General features: G+C 39.5%; 1 protein-coding gene across 3 annotated transcripts in view; it reads left to right on the plus strand.

The window, feature by feature from the left end:
* The first annotated feature begins 1,371 nt into the window (after positions 1-1,371).
* Positions 1,372-22,404, plus strand: part of LOC109641171 (capping protein, Arp2/3 and myosin-I linker protein 3-like) — a 47,462-nt gene continuing 26,429 nt past the window's right edge. For 2 of the 3 annotated variants that reach the window (XM_069528167.1, XM_069528169.1), the window contains exons 1-30: positions 1,372-1,650; positions 2,490-2,593; positions 3,018-3,068; positions 3,487-3,546; positions 3,628-3,749; positions 4,453-4,550; positions 4,876-4,946; positions 5,113-5,186; positions 5,277-5,352; positions 6,108-6,196; positions 7,158-7,252; positions 8,428-8,514; positions 8,903-9,012; positions 9,172-9,249; positions 9,699-9,775; positions 10,231-10,335; positions 10,859-10,928; positions 11,207-11,288; positions 12,075-12,171; positions 12,659-12,713; positions 12,945-13,117; positions 13,562-13,630; positions 14,389-14,482; positions 14,840-14,926; positions 15,449-15,556; positions 16,699-16,815; positions 18,048-18,223; positions 19,369-19,456; positions 20,418-20,507; positions 20,611-20,677. In XM_069528167.1, coding sequence (XP_069384268.1) covers positions 1,623-1,650; positions 2,490-2,593; positions 3,018-3,068; positions 3,487-3,546; positions 3,628-3,749; positions 4,453-4,550; positions 4,876-4,946; positions 5,113-5,186; positions 5,277-5,352; positions 6,108-6,196; positions 7,158-7,252; positions 8,428-8,514; positions 8,903-9,012; positions 9,172-9,249; positions 9,699-9,775; positions 10,231-10,335; positions 10,859-10,928; positions 11,207-11,288; positions 12,075-12,171; positions 12,659-12,713; positions 12,945-13,117; positions 13,562-13,630; positions 14,389-14,482; positions 14,840-14,926; positions 15,449-15,556; positions 16,699-16,815; positions 18,048-18,223; positions 19,369-19,456; positions 20,418-20,507; positions 20,611-20,677 — 2,698 coding nt within the window. In that variant the 5' untranslated portion in view covers positions 1,372-1,622. The remainder of the gene's footprint in view (positions 1,651-2,489; positions 2,594-3,017; positions 3,069-3,486; positions 3,547-3,627; positions 3,750-4,452; positions 4,551-4,875; positions 4,947-5,112; positions 5,187-5,276; positions 5,353-6,107; positions 6,197-7,157; positions 7,253-8,427; positions 8,515-8,902; positions 9,013-9,171; positions 9,250-9,698; positions 9,776-10,230; positions 10,336-10,858; positions 10,929-11,206; positions 11,289-12,074; positions 12,172-12,658; positions 12,714-12,944; positions 13,118-13,561; positions 13,631-14,388; positions 14,483-14,839; positions 14,927-15,448; positions 15,557-16,698; positions 16,816-18,047; positions 18,224-19,368; positions 19,457-20,417; positions 20,508-20,610; positions 20,678-22,404) is intronic. The other variant, XM_069528168.1, reaches the window with a different exon arrangement.

Here is a 22,404-nt window from a genome sequence, read left to right on the forward strand (position 1 = left end):
TTGACTTTGAATATGCACATATTCTTTGTTTCAGAATTTTAAACTGCTGGACACCTGCACTTCAATGAAAAGTCCTGTCTTTGTGTTTGTATGTTTTGCTGAAGATTTGAAGAGACTGGTCTTAACAAATTGTGATTAAAATTGTGACTGCCGTTGGGCTATATATAAAAAAAAAATAGGCCAATGGGGGGAAATAGGTTATCTCATAAACAACACAAAGTCGTGATGGGGCCTGTATTCTAACCCAAACATTTCCTCCAACAACCATTCAGCCGAGAAACGTCACTGTCAACACTGCACTTCCTCTCGTCTTCAGCTACGCACCCAGTAAGTTCGAAGAAAGTCGAAGGACAGACACAGACAGATCAAAAGGATGAAACATTTCATAAGCAAGAGAGTAAAAGACTGATAATGGTTAAATCTGTGTTTCTATGTTTGAATAATGTCTAAATGTACCAACAAACATATAATCAGTGAAAAAGAAGGTACTCTTGTCCAAGCACTAAAGTACAATATACATAGGGTGTATGTGCAACTTGAAATATTGTAACTGTCTCTCTTTTATGCAGGTTCCTATATTTTGTCTGAATTCATTTCACAGACGCACGTTGTATGTTTTACTCTGCTCTGACATTGGGTGAGTGTCGCTACACTCGATGATAAAAATGTGAAATATGATGTGTTGTTAAAGGTCTAATCACACAAAGGTTATAGTCGTAATTGAATTAAAAGCCACTTCAACCATTTTTTTCAATGCAGGAAATTTAAATCTAATGAAGGATATTTGAAGTATTGCATTGGAATGCTAATTAATCCAAACCCCTCCAACAGTAGGTATAGATAGATAGATAGATTACTTTATTCATCCCCGAAGGGAAATTAAGTCGTCATAGCAGCCGGTATATTTGAATACAATAAAATACAATACGATAGAATAAAATAAAATATTGAGGTAAAAAGAATACAAACAGAAACACAAGATGAACAGGTATGACATGTGACTATATGTTTTGGGACCCCTGGTGGTTCCATCGTCAACCTGGCTGTGCGTGTACCACAGTACTGAAGTGTACAAAGAAATAAGCAGCTGTCTCACACATCAGAGTCTCTGACAATAAGTCTTTTAACCACTCTTTAAGTCACCTTTTTCCAGCCCAGTGTAAACTTTCAGGATTAGGGTTAGTGTAGTAAGTTTGAAACTCAACCAGACTGGGAGGTTAAACCCGGTTACCGTCTGCTCTGGCGTCTCTACCATCACTGCTATAGTGACGCACAACGTGAAACAGGATGTGCATGTCCAACTTTAAGAGCAGAAAAAATGTGTGCACAATAAGCAACGAAAGGTGACGTGCATGAGTGGAAAAAGGAGGGGGGGGGGAGAATTTGATGGTGGTTGTGGTGTTTGTGTGCGTGGTATCTTCACCCTGAATTTTCTGGTATATGCTGTCATTCTCCAGTACCTTCCTCCTGCCTATGTTTTAACATTTACTCCATGTTTTGGTGTAAAATCCTCAGTCTGACCAGTTCTCAGTCAGTACACTTCTCTCCTGTTAGGCCGTGTAGAAGGAAACTGTTGGTGCAGTTGTTGATCAGATTGATAGTGTTTTACTGAACACTACAGGATGGACTCCATCTCTCAGAGCCTGCAAGGTAAGATTTCTAACTATTATCTTAGTTAGAAATTAGAATGGAAAAGCCAAAGTGTGCTTTACCCAATGTACTACAAAACATTCTGTAGTGGTAAATATCTTCCGTCATTAAACCTTTAACGTTCAGTTTCTGTTGAAACTGATTTAGAGGGGTTTGTTTCAGACTTTATTTAGAATAATCCTCTTTTGTAGTTTCTGATCTGAAACATTTTACAAGTTTATTGCCAAAAAGACTGGGAAATTTGACAGAACTATGGAAAATCTTTAGAAACAGAGATAAGATCTGTTGATCAGATGTAGAATAAGTGTGTTGAATAGTTCATACTGCGTTACATGTGCAGTTTCAGAGACAGAGTGCTTCACAACCCACCGCTGAAATGGTGAGGTCAGGGGCGAGGAATGGTCTCCTTGGGTCTATCTGAGAACCCAGGTTTCTGGCCTCAGAATATAATTTTGTATTTAGACATCATTTCCACACCACGAACAAGTCCGGATCTTAAATTTAGTTAATGAATACGTGATGGTGAAGCAGACAAATATTTCTGTGAGATAAACTGATCACTGATGATAACAAAAATCCAGGATTGAAAGTTCCATGTAATTTTGCTCATGCATGCGTCATACCCATTAGCAGAGCTGCCATTTTGTCAAAACACTCTGGTTTCCATATTACAAGACTGTGAGGGACCCCTCCCTGACCCAGCTGGCCTATACCAGTAACACAATACATCATTCATTACTGAATGAACGCTCACATGAGGATGATGAAGGTTCAGCAGTACTCGTCACTGCAGACAGAGTTCAGGTGACAGTGCTCCTGTCTGTGCTCCTTCTAAACAGATGAGATCTCAGAGCTGCTGAAGCCCCACAGAGTCTGTCTGGTGACGCCTGTTGTTCTGAACGACTCCACTCAGACATGTGGGAGATCGTCCGGCTGGTTTGTGGTGAGTCACCGATAATGAAGGTCACATTTATCCTTTTTTCCTGGGGATAGAGGCCAGGTATCGGTGTCATCATGACAGGTTGAATCATGGTTTGGATCAATCCAGCACCACAGGTAGTATCCTAGTTAACCTGCACTGCTCTCCCGGTCTGCTTTTTCAGGTTCAGGATGTAAGGTGTGCACAGTTATGTATTATGGTCTGGTCCTGTTTAATCACAGTTGTGGCTCACTGTGTATGTCTTAACTGTGAATGTGGTTTATGGTCTTTTGTTTAACTTGAAGCCCTGTGTCAAATCTCATCTTAAAACCTGACATCACTGCAAATTAAATAATAATCCTGGTATCAAATGTTGGGGGACCTAGAGGTCCGTCCATCCCATAACTGCTGCTGTGTCTCTTTCTCTCCAAACCTGTCTATGTTGTAGGTGCTGAGTCTGTGGAGAGGTTACCTGGTCATGAACAAGCAGCCTGTCAGGGTAAATCACAACTCACCCGTCAAAGCATCGGTTATGAGGAAAGTTAACTGTTAGGAAGCAAACTACCAAGACTGGAAAGACTTTAATTGCAGGGAGGTTAAGGCAAAGAGGGCAGTTAAAGTTAAGCTTGTGCTAAATTATTTTTCCTCATCAATCCACACCCCACAATTATTCAGTCTATTCAACTTGTCTCTTCATTATGGGGCACTGGGTGTGGAATGATGAGGCAGAGATTGGGAAAACTCAGTTTGGTGGAAATAATTTCAATTTATAGACTTTTGAGAGCGTTTGTTTTTACAGCTATGCAAATATAATTTCAAGGTAAAGCTTAGAATTAGGTTTAGGTTAGAGGAAGAGTGCCAAGACATGTATATCAATGAGGGTCCATGTATGTGTGTGTGTGTGTGTGTCTTTGTAGGTGGAGAGCACTTTCAGCTACATAGAGATTCGCTCCATCAACATTCACAGTGTCACAGAGGTACAAGTGAAGCTCGAAATAAATGTGTGTTTTCATAGACACTAAGCATCATGCATGTAAGACTCTCTGTGTGTGTTGCAGATTGTGTTGGAGACAGACAGGCAGACTTTGTCTTTCAGCGTATTGCAGGTTGAAGATCTTGAGACCATGGTCGCTCACATGACCGCTTCACTGAAGAGGGTCTTCCCTAATTCATCTCCAGGGTGGGTCTCACTCTACAACCTGATTGCACAATATGAGTACATAATCTCCAACCTGAATACAGAGAGTGACTGCATATGTGCAAGGTGTTAGTAAGTTTTCTCCATAAGAGCCTTAGTGCTCCTTATTTCATTGCAGAGTTCTTTAGATATTCCCTCTTTTGATGATGGAGGGCTCTGTTTAACACATCTCAAAATCTCCCGCAAATGTGAAAGATCTGGTGAATGTAAGATTCACATTCAAGGAGTCCAGTCACTTATGTGAAAGCATTTGGATTAATTTCTCATGTATTGTGGTTCAACCGTCCAGCTGTCTGCATCTCAAAACATGAAGACAATGTCCTCAGCACACAAACGCTCACACTGACAAAACTTATCGAACAATTCCACAGTCCACAAGTTAGCCACACTGCTTGACACTGGTTGGATTTCCATGCACAAACATTTCAGCTCCCCTCAGGGTGAGATGTATATTGACTGATTTTCCATCAGACAGATAATCATCAGGTCGAAGTTTCAGTTTGTCCAGTTTATCACTGAGACCTGAAAAACGTATGTCATTGCATTTTAGTGCACAGGGCTAGTTAGCAATGATGTAAGCGTTTAACTCAAAGCACTATCTGTAGCACATCCTAACAGAGCTGCCAGTATTGCTGTTATACAGTCAGTGATACACACAGTGTGCTTCCTTCCCTTTGCTCCTCAGAAAGTTATTAAAGACGGTTCCTGCAGATCTCCAGCAGAGACTCATCACACTGACTGCTGTGATAGAGGAGCAGATGAACAGTCAGCCTGGCTGCTGTGGTATGAACCTTTCATTTAACAGTGTCTGAGCTCACATGTGATATTGAGCCATGTGTTAACTTTAACCTGTGCATCTTGTAGAACTGTCCCTTTCTCAAAAAGTCAACTTTGGGCAACTAAAATATTCAATCCATACATTGAGCTGCAAATGCTTTTTGAACCACAACGTCTTTTTTTTCAAACAGTCTGATGCACTTATAGATTGTACATCGTGGATCTGAACAGGTCCTTACAGTTAAGATGAATAACTGTTTGAATCTAAAGTGAAAGTGTCTCTTCACACTGACGATGATGATGAGTGTGTGTTTCAATGTGTGTTCCTCAGGAGGATTCTCTGATACCTATGCTGCTTTATGTGATTTCAATGAGATGCCATTTAGAGAGGAGATTCAGTGGGTATGTCACTGCTGTATTCATGCTACTAATTATCATAAAAGTAAAAATGCTTCACATGCTACTGAAATGTGCTCTTTGTTTAATAAAACCATTCAGTGACCTTTCATAGCCACTTGACATGAACTGAATGTTAGTCCCTGTGTATAATGGCTACCTGCTTTGGCAGGATGTTGACAACATCTACTACACCCACAACTGTAGAGAGTTCAACCTGCAAGACTTCAGCCACTTAGACAGCAGGTGAGATCTAACTGTCTCATCCGATCGTATCCATCCTCAGTCACATACTCTGTTTCAATCCCTCTGGTTTCTCCTTTCCTCTGCTCTCAGAGATTTGGCGTTAGCAGTAGCATCTCTGTCCTTCAACCACTGGTTTACCAAGATCTACTGCAAAGAGCTCAAAATGGTAAACTCTCTTCTGTTTCTAAATATCTGTGAAAAGATGAGCATTTTTTAATCCAGGCTTTTTTTTTTAAAGGTCCAGTGTGTAAGATTTAGGTGAAAGGAAACTATTGGCCAAAATTTAATGTAGAATAATTCGCATGATGTTTTCACGAGTTTGTTGCATCTTAATTGTATAAATTGTAGTTTTCTCTTCCCTAGAAAAGGCCCTTTATATTTAAATACTTTATATTTACATGGAGGGGACCCTCTCTACGGAGGCAGCCATGTTTTTTACAGTTGTCCGTACTGGACAAACTAAACACCTTTTAAGTTTTTATGACAACTGAAGCTGCTACCACAGTTTCTTTTTCATGTTTGGAAGGAGAGGGTGAGGTGAGGTGTATTCAGCTGCAATATGTAACTTCAACACTAGATTTCACTAAATTCTACACACTGTACCTTTAAAGGATTGTGTGCAAAGCATGTAAAGTCCATGCTTAATTCATGCAACCCAATAAGGAGGGCGGAGGTTAAAATTGTTTCACATTTACTAATCAGATATCTGTGTGTGGTCACATGACCAACAACCAATAAACACACTGCATGCTCTCGATTTTTCTGCCTCCTGAATCAACATGAATGATGGAGTCACTGCTAACAGATGAGAGATGCATCGCCACATTTCTCAGCACTGATGATGGAAAAAGGATGTGGAAAATCACATTGACTGGACATGTGTTTTAGCCTTTGTCTTTCTCTCTGTCTTTGCACTTTCAGTCAGTAGATGTCCAGCAGCAGCTGATTTTCCTGCTCTCCAGGTCTCCCAGTGTGGAGGAGCTCTCACTGGAGGCCAGTGGACTCAAATTGTGAGTATGTGTCTGACGACAATGTAAACAAACACTGCATAGAGAATCACAGTTGCTGACTGGTTGTACTGGATGTTTGAATCTGTTTGAAGTAGATTCTCCTCAGAAAGATATTATTCAAAGTTGTGTAGATGATTCTACAGTTCTGTAAATGTTGAAGGGCTTTGCACAGGTTCGGATTGGCTAGTTTACTAATAATGGGGATGAAATGACACTTTGATGGAGAGCTCTCAGGACTACTGCAAATCTATGTCAATCACCTGCATTCTGTAACTCCCTTAAAGTCCATTCTTGATAAAGGTTGAGGATTTACAATACAAAGTTAAGTTTGGACATGTTGTTCCTTTTAGGATGCAGTCACCCAGCCATCTCTAACTTACGTACATATGTACTTTTGTAACATTTACAGTAATTCCCTCAGATTTTGCAGATTTTTCTGGGTAATAATCTGATCTTGTCCGTCAACTGATGATATGACCGTGCACACTGAAAGATCAACAAGGTGTGACATCCTCTGCCCTTAGCCCTCAACAGGAGTAAGGAAAAAGTACCAAATAAAAACCCTTTCTACAGGGAAAAAAAACCTAGAGACCTCAGAGAAAGCCACATGTGAGGGATCCCTCTCCCAGGACAGACAGAAGTGTAATAGATGCCACGTGATGGAGAACATCAGAGAAATAGTAGAGTAATTACAGCATTGGTTAGAGTAAATAGTTTGTAGCATGATGGTAAATGAATTGAGGAATTATTGTCAGTAATGGTAGAGTATCTGTGGAGACATATTGTTTATCAAGCAGTCTTGTTGTAATCATAGTCCACGATCAGGATCCACCATAATAATCCATCATCATGATCCACTGCCTCCACGGCGGCAGTGGATTTGGAGTCCAAACATACTTATTTAAAATCTACTTTTAGGCATTGATTGAAAGTGAGAAATAACTTTTTTATTCTGCCACAGTGACTTTGCAGTCAAGATGGCCGCCGCCCTGCATGAGGAGGCCTGCTCTAGCCTGCATTCCATCAACCTCTCGGGCAATCCAATCAAAGACAAAGGTGGGCTCTTTATATATCACATTTGGTATAAGCATAGTATCAGAATAGAGCAGTAACTCTAAGCGATCTTCCAAATTGATCCAAGTTGCCAGTTTAACTGTGAAATTCTTCCTCACGGAGCACTCTCTGTCGGAGGCCTCAATTTACTTTGCTCTTTCACTTGGAATGTGGTGACATCATGTGCTTCTGTTGCTTGGTTTTGCTTGGGTTGCAAGTACAGTAAGAACTTGAGTAAAGTTAAAAGTTAACAGCAGCACATGCAGCATCTGCCTGACCCCAGATGTCAGGATGGAGGAGAGAATGAGCACTGTGGTGTGGAATCACCCTGTTCTCTATAATCTGATGTTATCTACTAACCAGGACACAAACTGGAGAAACCAAGCGTGAAGAGACGAGGCAGCTGGTGAACTAAGCTTACCTCAGTGGGACTGTGTTGTCTGTCTCGAGCAAGAAACTGCAATAGTTTGATGTTTCGATGATTGCTCCAGCACCAAGCATCAGACACGGACACCATCAAGTGCTGAAGCAGCGTGTATGTGTGAGTCAGTCAGTCAGTGAAGCTTTATCAGCCAGTGAAATGGGCTGCTGTACTGTTTTTACTCTTCTTCTTGAGCTTCGATCATGCAGCTTGGGGTCAGTTCACTCAATTCACAGAAAAGACTTCATGTAATGTGTGCAGATGCACCATTTATTACTTCATTGCTGCTGTACAATTAAAATCTGCCACATCAACTTCAATAAGTAAAATGCACTAATTTTAGTGGTTAATCCATATTATGTTAAATCTGTTTTGCTAATTGTATAAATACAAAATGTCTGCTACAACCTTAAGTACATTTATATCAAGGCTCTTTTTTGTTTTGAGCTGATTTTTATTTTCTATTCTCTGAACCATAATGAGGATTTTTTATAGGAGTCTGTGTATTTATAGCGTTTCTTTGACATTTAGTCTTGATGCTTCGAAGTTTCTTCTCAAAAGATACTGTTGTTGATCATGTCAATGTGAAATCTGTATAAAAAGTGTTCTCTCCCTTTGTCTGATGTAAGTGTTCTTACATCATACTAATAAATAAACAACATTCACATAATAATAAGTTACTTGTTTGTTTAAATCAGCCCACACTCTTGGTTTCAGACGTATTTTCTGTGTGTGAGTGTTGTGTCTCTGTTCCCAGGTGTAATAGCTCTCAGTCAGGAGCTGGGGAATCTACCTAAAGGACTCAGGCACCTTTCTCTGTCCAGAGTATCAATGACTGCAAGAGGTATACACACACACACACACACACGCACACACTCACACACACACACACACACACACACACACACACTATATATATTACTTACCCACATTGGTCAGTTTTTATTGTAGCTGTATAAATCAGGAGGAAGAGCAGGATGAAGATGGAGGTGGTGGACATGCTGTACACAGAGCAGGAGACTGAACCTCAACCTCCTCCTCAGACCTCTCAGCCCTGCAGCTCTCCATCCTGCTCCTCCAGAAGAGCATGTGATGTTCAGGATCTGTAGTCTGTCAATCAATGTCATTACAAACCAAATGCAGTTATTTCACAAAATCCCTTTTACTGTACGTCCAGTTTTTCCTCCACCAACAACAACATCACTGTTGGTCCGTGGTGCATCTGTTCCCAGGTGTGGGCTGTCTGAGTCAGCTCTTATGCTCCAGTCAGCTGTTCTCCACCTCTCTGACCCACCTCGATCTGTCTGCTAACCCCAGCGGCCTGGATACTGAGGAGGCCATGGTACGCTCTGCTCTCTCACATTGTGTGTGTGTGTTTCATGCCAGGCTTAAGCTTTTCTCCTTATTCCTCTCATGATATACAACTCTGTGTGTGTGTGTGTGTGTGTGTGTGTGTGTGTGTGTGTGTGTGTGTGTGTGTGCGCGTGTGTGTGTCTTATAGTTTCTCTTCAGGTTCTTGTCCGGCCCTAATTCTCTGTGTCACCTGGACCTCAGTGATACCAGCTGTCCCCTGGATACGGTGAGTGAGAGACTGAAATGAATTTATGTAAAGATACACATATGAAAGAGTGGTTTCAGGAGCAGTGCAGCCATGGAGCACAGTGACATCTAGGCTGTGACAGTGTCACAGAATAAACTCGTTATCAGATCAGCATGCACAGATGGTTAACACAACAGAATTTGGAACATAATATAGGCTACAGTCCTGTGTTTAAAGATGTATAATGCTTATTCAACTGAAATGTGGGCTAGCACACAATTAACACTTTGACACTAATAATCATTACAGATGAATGGATTCACTGGTAGATTCAGTTTCTTGTTGAAGTGTGGTAGTAGACATATTAAAAGGGGATGAGACCCGCTGGGGCTGTGTACGTATGGGGCCCAGATTGTTGTGTTCATTGTGTATTGAACAGGTGTGCTGGTCAGTCTGTATGTAACACTTGTCCTTACTTCCTCTTTCAGTTATTTGTGTCGCTCTCCTCTGGCTGTTGTGAAAAACTGGTGCACCTGAACCTTGCCAGGAATCCTTTCAGCCACAGGTCAGCTCCATTGTTCCACTTCTGTTCTGTCAGTGCTCTCTTCACGCAACTATGAACCTGACATCCTCTCTGCGTCATTCATTCATCTCCTGTATTACCTCTTAAGTGGCCTAATTTACTGTTGTTGAAAAAGTATTATTTATTATTTTGCACACTTTTAACCACACCCACTGCTCTGGTCACTTCTGTCGTCGGACACTCCATTTCTGTGCAGTGCAGTTACCATCCACACAATGTTTGCTTTTTGCACTCGGCTAAATCGTTGTGTAAAGCATAATAATGCTGACCCGACACACAGACAATACTACACACTTGAAACTTTATTTAGTGGATTTCTTTTTGTAATCACTCATGTACAATTTCATGGTGTGCTCATGGTGTGGCATGTGGGTCATAAAAATTGTGTTAAAATTGTGTAAGCATTCATTTGTGTGTGTGTGTGTGTGTGTGTGTAGAAAGGTGCGAGAGGTAACCAGGAGCATTGAAGAGTTCTTCAGTCAGAGCTGTGAGCTGAAATATGTGAACCTTTCTGTGACCAAACTACCTCCACAAGCTCTCAGGTGTGTTCATGTCCATTACAGTCAATACTAATCTTTTCTGTCAAGTTTTTTATTAATACACCACAATAAATAGGAAAACAAGAAAAAGATATGCATACAAAATGTAAATTAAAACCGGCTCACTATTTATTCTTGTTTTCATTAAATTTCCTTTGATTTCCCCAAATTATTAACAACATTTTTTACAAGGACCACACGATAAGAACTATAAACCACCCTTAAACAAAGGGAAATGCTATCTTTAAGTTTGCATGATTGCTGCTGAGCCACAAATGGAGCTTACAGCTAGTGCAACTACTTTTGGTCACCTGTGCTTAGTAAAGGCAGACAAACAGTTAGAGGTAGCAAACACTTTAAGTCATGTTAATGAATAGTGACTGGCTGACAAACATAATTCCCCTTAAGCTGACAATTGACTAGTACTAGTGTTCTCATACACAACACAGTAAGGGAGATGTGATAAAACTAAATAAAGTACTATGTATATATATATATATAATTTATATTAATTATTATCTATAAGGTTATTACTACAGGGCCTGGCAACCAACACCCATCTCTCTGGTCTGGAGTTGGACCTTAGCAGCTGTGAGGTAAACACAAACAACACACACACACACACACACAAAATCTATGTACATTTTGCAAAACATTTCTCATTTTGTACTTGATAAGAAATGAATGTATCATGTGCAGCATATAAACATATACACCTGTACACAATGAGCAATGTAATCTTACTTTCAACTTGCTGATGCATGAATAGGCTCATTGACTTGAAACCAATTTCAAGGTACCAGAAGTCACAGTAAAGGAATTATTTATGACTGTGTGTGTGTGTGTGTGTGTGTGTGTGTGTGTGTGTGTGTAGCTATGTTCTGAAGGGGCCCAGGTGATACAAGAGCACATCTCTGAAGCTACAGCTATCAAAAGTCTGAATATCTCTGACAATGGTATGCAAAATTACACACACACACACACACACACAATGCTGGGAGGCTAAGCTAATGTGTCATACTAATATTGCCTCTGCATCAAACCACACTAACGTCAAGCAGCTATAATAAATCTCTCTTTTGAGTGCTTTTAGTTTGACTTAATTGTGCAATAACATAACTGTATCTGTCGCATCTGCTGCGTCATTCCACAAAGTACTTGATTTGTTTTTCTTCTTCATGCCCTTTCTCTTTTACTCCTTCCTCAAATGTTTTTCTTTAATGAATTTTGACCTATAGAGCACATAGCAATGGGTCCTCCCATCGGCCCAATGTTATCTGGGGGTTTAACTGGAGACTCATGCCACGCCCCTGCTGCAGCAATGAATAGAATAAAGAAACTACAGTGTTTTTTGAATTTTGGAGCCTGCAAACCTTTTCAAGTACTGTCCCAAATTAAAATGATGAACCCCCAAAACCAGCATAATAAATCTCCTTTCATGTGGAAATGACATTATAACGTGTAGTCTCTTTAATTTGCCATATTTACAACATAAAATCACATTTTTTCACATTTAATTGAATTGAAGACACTGCACTGAATTATGGACATATGTGTAATTTTGACCAGGAGGTGGAATACATTTCTTAAACATAAAACATGTGCAATGTGAATCATGACACTTGTCTGGAATAAAAATCTGTTTTGCAAATGCACCTTTCCTACGTCCACTCCTAATTTCGACTGAATGTTGACAAATAACTTCATTCCTCTATCGCTCTTCTCGTTCTGTTGGGCTGTAGGTTTTGAAAATGACATGGTGACTCTGGTCCTGTCTCTCGGTCGTTGTCGCTCTCTTCAACGTCTCGCACTGGGGGGAAACTTTGCCATGAAGTCCAGGTGTGGAGAAAATAGTACAATGCTATGCTGTACATCACCATGCTCCATTGTATATGATTATTTTACTGTACCTGCGTGTCTCCCTCTGACATCAGGTGAATGTTAACAAGGCCCAAGTGAAGCTTCTGCAAACTGAAAAGCTAATGAAAAAATGGCTCTTCACCTGTGGGAGAAAAAAAAGATTGATTTAAAATGGTCATAATGGGCAAAATACATTCATGAAAAATATCTAAAGATCATTTGCACTTTTCTCTCTGAAGAGTGCCCACTTACTGTCAGCTGTCAGCTGTCAGCTACGAAGTGGTAACAATATGATGAATTCATTCAGGGTCCGCTTCAAAAGGACTGCTCAGTCTAACATTATAGGTCAACATAATGTTTCGAAGGCTTTACTGTGATGAAATGTTTCTTCAATCCTTCTTTGCCATTGCTTTGTTTTTTCATGTCCGCATCACTCTTCTTGTGTTCTGCTGTCTGTGTCCACCAGAGCTCTCACTGATGTTCTTCATCGAATAGCTCAGCTCATTCAGGATGAAGAGTGTGTAAGTGACACGTCCTTTCGTTTCATTTACTCTCAGTATAACTCTCACTAATATTAGCACTCATTGCTACTTATTATGATCACCTTGAGCAAAACATTTTGAATCACAGCCTATTTTGAATGGAATGTTCTAAATGTACATATTTTGACAGTGTTGGAAAGAAACTACAGTTTTGTCATGCATTTGTGTGTGTGTGTGTGTGTGTGTGTGTGTGTGTGTGTGTGTGTGTAGCCCTTGCAGTCTCTATCAGTGTGTGACTCTAAGCTGAAGACAGGGATGCACATCCTGCTGAGCGCTCTGGGAGGCCCCACAGCTTTGGCCGAACTGGACATCAGTGGAAACAACATTGGAGACACTGGAGCCAAAATGCTCGCTAAAGCCCTGATAAATAACACTAGACTAAGGTACACACACACAAACACACAAACACTAGCCACATTTTGGACACATCAATTTGAGGCACATTAACCGACTTTCCATCGCACACACTCATGGTTGAACCTGTTTCTGTTACACATCATCATGCCAATCGTTCCACTTCATGTTTTTAAAGCATTTCACGAGAACGTGTTCGGTTCCACAGCCCGACCATTATTGATCCCCTCTTACTGTTACTGGAAACTGTGGGTCTAATGTTTGCCACTAGATGTCATTATTTCATCATTTATATTATTTTATGTATTGTTTGATTGGCTGCAGGAGTATTTGGTGTGTTCACATTGTCATTTGATGTTGCATGGAGCAGCTATCCCTCACTGCACGTTCACACAGGCTCCAATGATAAATGTCACTCATCTTCAACCAGACTGTGATGGAGTTCTACCAGATATCTGTCTGTCTCTTTCAAGGACTCTGACATGGGACAGAAACAATGTCACTGCCAGGGGTTTACAGGATGTGGCAGATGCCTTGGAAAGGTCTCACACACACACACACACACACACACACACACACACACACAAAATATTATAATTTTTTTGTAACCAAACTTTGAGCTAGAATTCAGCCAAGCAAGAAGCTGCAGCTAGCATCAGCACCATCTTAGTTCAATTCAATTTTATTTGTATATCATCTACATAATCTCAAGGCATTTAAACACAAAGTCTTGTTGTGGCTTTTAGGAACGTTGTTAGTTTGGCAGATGTCAACTGGACAATATGAAACTTTGACCTGGTCATGGCTGCTAAAAAAAACATAATGATTATGATTAGTAGTAATAATTATTGTTATAATTATTACTACTAATAATAACACATTTTACAGCACTTTTAAAGGTGCTCAAATATACTTAACAAAGGATTAAAAACTGAAAGCAGATAAAAGCAAATACCCATAAATATAAAATACACATCATGAAGGGACAAGAATGTGTGTAAATCTGGTAGCTGTGAGACATTTAACTAAAATGGCTTCTCGGCACCTCAGGGAATATTGTGATCATCAAAGTCAGTAGCATTCGTCCTTTGTGGACCATGAATGTCTATACAAAGGATTTCAAGACAACCCATCCAGCAATTCTTTCTGTCTGGATCAAAATGGTGGACCATCCAACTGATACACCTATAGACCAATGTTGTTATCCCAGGAGCCATGTTGCTGTCATGAGTGAAGTCTAAAGGGAAGTACATGCAACATAGTATGCATGGTGGTGATGGTTGGGTTTTATGTTGAGCAGGAACTTCACTCTGCAGCAGGTGTCTCTGCCGCTGGCTGATATCACACAGAGTTACCGCAGTGACCCTGACAGAACAAGAGAGGCCCTGCACAAGGTCAGTGTGTGTGAGCATGAATGTATTCTAAAAGGTAAATGCTTTTGTCATTTCTCACATCACGTGAGAATGACAATCTCAGGCAGTTTTTGCATTATTCTACACATGACATACAGTCAAAACAGTGTGCTATGGCTTTGGCTACCATCATTATGTTCTGGTCAGTGACCGACCGTGTTATGTGTTCAAATTGGCTTTTATTTACTATTTATGTGTGTTTAACTGACAGCAGCTAATATGATGGTATTATATCCATCCACTGTGGTGAGGGATGCAGTTGAATGTATTACCTTCACAAAACAGATATTTAAAGTACAATGTGTGTGTGTGTGTGTGTGTGTGTGTGTGTGTGAGCAGATTCAGCAGTGTTTGGACAGAAACACTCAGAGACAGTTTGACAGAGTGGAACTTCAGCGAGTGTTTGAATCTCAACAATCTGAAAAGGTAAGAAGAATATAACAAAAAATGAAAATATGCGCAAGTCAATTAACAACAGAAATACAGTGATGATTAATTCTAACATGGTATTGTCAATGATTAGGGTGTTAAATACCAATATCTTTTGCTTAGTCAAAGTAGAAAAAAACTCAGAGAATAGTACTTCCTGCATAAATTGAATTGAAAATGTGTTCAATTCATTTCACTGAGAATGAAGCTCAGTCTCCCCCATCTGCATTCTGAAGTGTCCTTGGGCAAGATACTGAACTGAATTGCCCCTCATAGAAATAGTCCTGCCCATACTGTATGAATGCACTGTGTGAATATGTGTATAAATGGGTAAGTGTCAATAAACTGTACTGTAAAGCTAAATAAATATAGAACAAAAAGTAGAGAGTAAACAGGTCATTTTCATTTAATATAATTCATTTGACAATAAATGTGTGATCATTTAAACTGAGTCGTATCATATCAAAGATGAGCTGTCTGACAGAAGGTGGTGGTTTTGATTAAAATGTACTTTTTCAGCAGCTGGAGGAGAGTTTTCAACGGTTAAACCCCTACAGCATTCAGGAGGCCCAGGCTCACATCCTGACAGCCAAGGAGGTGCTGTGCAATGCCAGGGAGTCGTGGAAGGTACAGGCTGCTCTAATGGGCTCAGAAATCCTCTACGAATCCTCAAAAGCTCCATTTGTCATGTGTCCCCTGACAGTCTAGACCTATAGCAGCATAACTTAGAGCTGGTCAAAGACAGACCTGAACCTGCTCTGACTAAATCTTTATTATAAAGGAAGGTTTTCAGCCTATAAACATAGAGAGGGTGTCTGCCTCCCGAACTCAAACTGGGAGATGATTCCACAGGAGAGGAGCCTGATAGCTGAAAGCTCTGGCTCCTACTCTACTTTTAGATACTTTAAGGACAACAAGTAAGTCTGAATTCTGGGAGCGCAGTATGATACTATGAGTTCTTTAAGTGTGAAGGTGACATATCATGAATAGCTTTATAGGCAATGTTGTGGTTTGCAGAGGTGTTGAACTAAACTGCATTGAATTGAGAGATGTGTCCCCTGCTTTTACTAACACATAGGAGAAAGAGTTTTTATGCCTCCTCACCCGTGAATTTTGGGTTGTTCATCCATCAGTCTGCCCCATTCCCGTGAATGCGATACCTCAAGAATGCCTTGAAAATGTTTTTCTCAAATTTGGTCCACATATTAATATGTATTCGTGGATGAACTGATTTTGGCAGTCAAAGGTCAAAGATCAAGGTGACCTCGCAAAGCAAATTTTCACTTGGACTCAAAGATTAACTCACTTGATTTTGGTAGCCAAAGGTCAAGGAAATGGTATGTTTATGTTTATCTTGAACATGATATGTTAAGATCAGCTTGAGGTAATGTCTTCACATTCACTTGAAATCAAAGGTGAACTGATTAGATTTTGGTTCCTGGAGGTCAAAGGCCAAGGTCACAATGATCACATGTAACTGTGTTTCAGTTGTCAAAGGTAAAGGTTAGAGTGACCTTTATATGAAAAAAAAAAAGTATGTCGAAATATGTACACAGAGACTACACTGGTTGGTGGAGTGAGGTGATTCTAGTTTGACAATGATGCAGCATATAAACAGTACAGACATTACTGAGGGTTTGAATTAACAGCTCAGAAGGTTTTGACAACAAGCTTTCTAAATGTATGGTGGAGCTGTTGTTTCTGGGTCACATGAGATCAGACTGTGGAAATGTACAAAGTGGAAATGATGCCACTGTTTGTCTGTGCAGGTGCTTCCCTCTCTGTATGAGGCAGGCAGGACGTGTGCCTCTCATGGAGACTTTGTGAACAGCATCCTCACTAACACCGCCGCTGCACTGACCAAGGAGTTCACTCGAAGCATTCAGGTACACATTTAAATTCAATACAATACACCCACTATGCAGATCATCACACAGGCCTATCGGCCAACTGAATGACATACCTCTCAGTGCTAAACAACTGATATCATATCCGTTTTGTCAGGTTCCAGAGCAGGGTTTGGGTATCTTTAATATGTAGGTGAGTTCCTTGTTGTCCAGGGTCTTAAAACTCTAATAATTTGTCTGGAAGACAACAGGAGCAAATAGTAACACAACTGTACCTCTGAAATTGTTTTTGTGTCAAACACAAACACACATAGTGGCATATTTAAATTGGTCTTTTTCAGAGACAAATTTTGTCAATTATGGATTCATAGTTTTTCCTTACTCTTGTTGAGGGTTAAGGGCAGAGGATGTTGCACCTTGTTAAAGCCCTATGAGACAATGTGATTTGTGAATATGGGCTATATAAATAAAATTTGATTGATTGATTGATAACTGTTAGTACTTTAGGAAAGTACAACATGAACTGTGTCTTTATATCAATTAGTTGAAGTATTTAAACCACACTCATTGCAGGTTCAGAGCTAAAAACGAGTGAATTTGTGATTGCTTGTAATAGTTATAAATGTTTGAATGACAAATGTTAGACAACAGAATATAACACAGCCCATTTGATCATTAGAGTTAGACATTTGAAATGGAAATTAAAACAAGTGTTTCAAATCAACTGACAATGTATCACTTATTCCTTAGCCCCATAATTTACTCTTATAATGTTCATGCTATTATGATGTTCAGTTCCTGTGTCTTAATATATTAAAATCTACTTAATCAATCCAATTTTATTTGTATAGCCCATATACACAAATTACAATTTGTCTCATAGGGCTTAGCAAGGTGCGGCATCTTCTTCCCTTAACCCTCAATGAGATTAAGGAAAAACTGCCTTAGAAACCTTAGTAACAGAGGTGGAAAAAATGTAGAAACCTCAGAGAGAGACACATGAGGTATCCCTCCCCCAGGACGGACAGTAGTGCAATAGATGCTGCCGGTGAAACCTGCATGTGTACGCTAAAGGAAAAACCCAAAGCAAAGGAAAATGTCCCCAAGCCACTTGAGGCACCACCTGCTGCTGCCGACAGTGACTCAGATTAGTGAAACAAGAAAACACTTTGTACATGTGATATGTGTGATACATGTGTGATACCGTGCTATATAAATACATTTGATGGAATTTGAATGTTCAGTCACTCAAAAGTCACTCTGTACTCCAGGAAATGGCTCAACACCTGATGAGGTGCACTGGGGCAGTGTGTCCGCGTGTAATCCAGCGGGCAAGTGTTTGTGAGTGTCTATCAGAGTGTGGGTCCAAAAGAAGCACACTGACACACACATTTCTGAGAAGCACTCTGGTGGAGAAAACAGGGAAGATCATCATCGACAAACTGAGGCAAGAAAGCATCACCGCACTCTGTTTTCGATGAACCTCATTTACACTGTATGATCACTTTAGATACTATAAATACTCTATGATCACTGTAGATACTCTATGATCACTGTAGATACTAAAAATACTCTATGATCACTGTAGATACTATAAATACTCTATGATCACTGTAGATACTAAAAATACTCTATGATCACTGTAGATACTATAAATACTCTATGATCACTGTAGATACTCTACAATCACTGTAGATATTATAAATACTCTATGATCACTGAAGATACTCTATGATCACTGAAGATACTCTATGATCACTGTAGATACTATAAATACTCTATGATCACTGTAGATACTATAAATACTCTATGATCACTGAAGATACTCTATGATCACTGTAGATACTATAAATACTCTATGATCACTGAAGATACTCTATGATCACTGAAGATACTCTTTGATCACTGTAGATACTGTAGATACTCTATGATAATTGTAGATACTATAAATACTCTATGATCACTGAAGATACTATAAATAATCTATGATCACTGTAGATACTCTACAATCACTGTAGATGCTATAAATACTCTATGATCAATGTAGATACTATAAATAATCTATGATCACTGAAGATACTATAAATAATCTATGATCACTGAAGATACTCTACAATCACTGAAGATACTCTACAATCACTGTAGATACTATAAATACTCTATGATCACTGTATTTTAATAATATTAATGCTAATATTTAGTCTGCCTCATCTACAAAGAATGAGCAAGAAGTATTATTAACAACAGCCATTATTTCTTTCCCATAAGAAGCATTAATTACAGGAGTTGCAATCAACATGGCTCTATTCTATAACCTAGTATGAAAAATGGAAATGTACTAAGCAACAACTGATCAAATTAAAGTGAAAACATTTCAATATTAGCTTTGTTTTGCTTTAATCAATCACATTGTGCTGCCATTTTCATCTTGTCTTTCATAAAATAATTTATTGTTAAATACATGCCCTACTGAGACACAACAGCACATGATATTAACGTTCTTATACCTTTAAATAATTGATTGACTCATTGTTACTTTTGTCTTTACTCTTTGACTTACTGCTCTGTTGTTCTCTCCACCCACGCATCCAGTGAACTAAGACAAACATTGAGTGTCTCTTTGGCTGAAAGCATCATAGAACAAGTGCTAAAGGATCTGACAGTAGCAGAGGACAACATGGTAAATCTTTGTGTGTGTGTGTGTGTGTGTGTGCGTGCGTGTGTGTGTATTTGAATATTTGATCTTACAGTATAGTATTCTGTTGTTGGTTGGTTGAGCTTATTGAAGGACTGTGGTGTGGTTTCATACAGGAAAGAATTCACGGTGGCTTCAGAGAGACAACATGTTTAATAACATGAAATGTTTATCTTAACTTAGCACAAAGATGGTATACAGGAGGGAAGCTGCATCAAAACCTCCCCAGAAACACAACAATCTTAAATACTGCATTGTACCAATGTGCCAATGAAACAGAAGGTGTTATGATTGCTATAACTACACATTATTATTATTATGTCAGGATCCACAGAGACGGCCTGCTCTACAGAGGCTTTCTGTGATCGGTGTTAGCAGCTTGTCCGGCCTTATGCTGTTGCCTAGCAACAGAGCTTGACTTGGACATGACAAGACAGTTTTAGTGTTAATAATGTTAACATTAGTTCTGTTAGCTGTTTGTTTGAGTTGAAGCATGATACTCAAGCAATGGCTGCTTGTTGCTTGATGGTGCCATTTCCATTTTTAGAAAATGGTTTATCACTGAAGAGCAACGAATCCTTAGATAGGTTGTGGTGGGAAGGATCCACACGTTTTGGTTTATCTGGGTTCGGAGAATGCATCAATTTGCCACATTTGAAATGGGACATCCTAGGCACCCTACTGGGATGCAATTGGTTATCAAATGCAGCCTCTGAAGGACGCCACCCCTAAGATGATACACAGCTACTGTCAGGGGGTGGAGCAGAGCGAGGAAAGGGAAGACACATATACACAATCCAGCCTACCAACAGGAAGTGAACCAAAAAATTGTTCCAAGATTCCAGAATCCTAACAGTTAGATAACATTATCAGATATCAGTGTCATTCATACACTGTGTGGAAATCAATATGTTGCACTGAATTTTGGTTGTGTGTCTTTATTTAGGATTGTCTAATAAAAGAACACTCCTGCAGTGCCCTTCGACACAACATCCCAGAGCTCCTTCTGAGTGAAAGTGACTTTCCAACTGATGATGTAAGGGACCCCACACCTTTCCCCCGTTATCCATTCTGTTCACACATTCATTATGTGTTAGACTTTCCATTTTTGTTCTTACTTTTACACTGTCCATCAACAGTACAGTCCAGCATTTTGGAGAAATAACATCAACTCCAAGAGCCTGAGGCCTGCCTCTTCAATAAAGAGTAAGATCCAGTCACTGTTATGCAGCGATTCTGAAATATCTCTCTCTGCCTCTCTCACTATCTGAGTCTCACCTTGGTTCAAGTCAATTCCTCTGCATGTGTGGACGATTGCTCTACTTGCCAAATACATCCATTTCTTGTCATGTTTGTGTCCGCTCTCCTCTTCCCTCTGGTTGAACCTCACCAGCTCCTGAGAAAAAAGATCAGGCTCTCCAGCTGCTAAACTCTCCACTATGTTAACCAGCTGCTCTCGAACATGGTCTGACAGCTGAGTGGTGCTGAGCACATACTGGACAGCAGGTTTGTCATAGCTTTTCCCTGAAGATGCTGTGAAAGACTATAGATCTGAGGGGAACTACAGAACTGCTGATAATAGCCATGTGATCAATTTTTTATCAATCAATCTAATTTTATTTGTATAGCCCATATTCACAAATTGTCTCATAGGGCTCAACAAGGTGTGACATCCTCTGCCCTTAACACAAACATATGAATTGGCCCAGATTGAAGTATATTCACTCACTCTGATTACGTTGACTCTCTGTATGCTGCACTACATTAGGCTATACAGTTGGATGTGTGCAGCCAAAGCTAGATGGGGTTGCTAAAACTATTTCTATGCGGCATCATATCTGTATAATAAAAAGTCTTAAAGAGGTGATACATACCCTGTGCATGTGATATCAATTAGAAGATTTAATGATTGTTATAAGTAAAAAAACACTTACTTTATTTAGAACAGAAGATACACACAGACTGTATGGAACTCTGGGCTGTTGGCTGTGCTCAGTTCATAGAAAGAGACGACAAATAGATATTATTGGAAATAGAAAATAAAACACGACTGAAATGTTGAAATATAATAACATGAAAGGATACATGGAGAATAACAATTTATTCAATATATTTATATTAACAAAAAAAATGTTGTGCATGATGTTTATATTTGTATGTATGTCAAATGGTGATATTTATATTTATATCTGTATTTAGGTCTGATTGTGATATTAATATTTGTATGTAAAGGGAAAGTTCACCCAACAAAGAAACTTCACTCATTATCTACTCACCGCTATGCCAATGGAGGGGGTGGGTGAAGTGTTTTTTCTTCTGTTTTATTATATCTGAAGTCTTGGTCACCAGTTACTCCAATTGTATTGGATTTGGTTGCTACAAAGTTTACTTCTGAGACTCCAGAAGTGTTTTGTGGACTTAAACACATCACCCACCCCTTCATCGGCATAATGGTGAGTTCACAATGAGTGAAGTTTCATTTTTGGGTGAACTATCCTTTTAGTATAATGGCATTTCATCGTGTTGTCATTTATACCACATGATGATGAATAATTGGTTAAAGTGAGGGTTGGTAATGCTGGAATGCTTGAGACAGCAATCTACATGGGCTATACTTTAAATCTACAACAGATACATACCTCCCCCTCCCATCAGCCCTCTCGTCAAAGCTACGCCCTCAAAACACATGAACATGCACTGCCTGACAACTGCTCGAACTTACACACTCCCTAGCTTCTGACTATTGTCCAATCATCTCATTTGGTCCAAATGAAATGATTGGCCACTTTTATTGCAGTCCTCTGAGGGCCACAGAAACAAGCTTTTTTTTTCTGATGACGTTATTTATTGATGGCTATCAGGACGAGAAGAAGATTTCTACAAATAAGACACAAAGTATCAGAAATAACTTACCAACCTTACTTCTAATCTTA

Source organism: Paralichthys olivaceus, chromosome 7, assembly GCF_024713975.1.
Source record: "Paralichthys olivaceus isolate ysfri-2021 chromosome 7, ASM2471397v2, whole genome shotgun sequence".
NCBI classification, from domain to species: Eukaryota; Metazoa; Chordata; class Actinopteri; order Pleuronectiformes; family Paralichthyidae; genus Paralichthys; species Paralichthys olivaceus.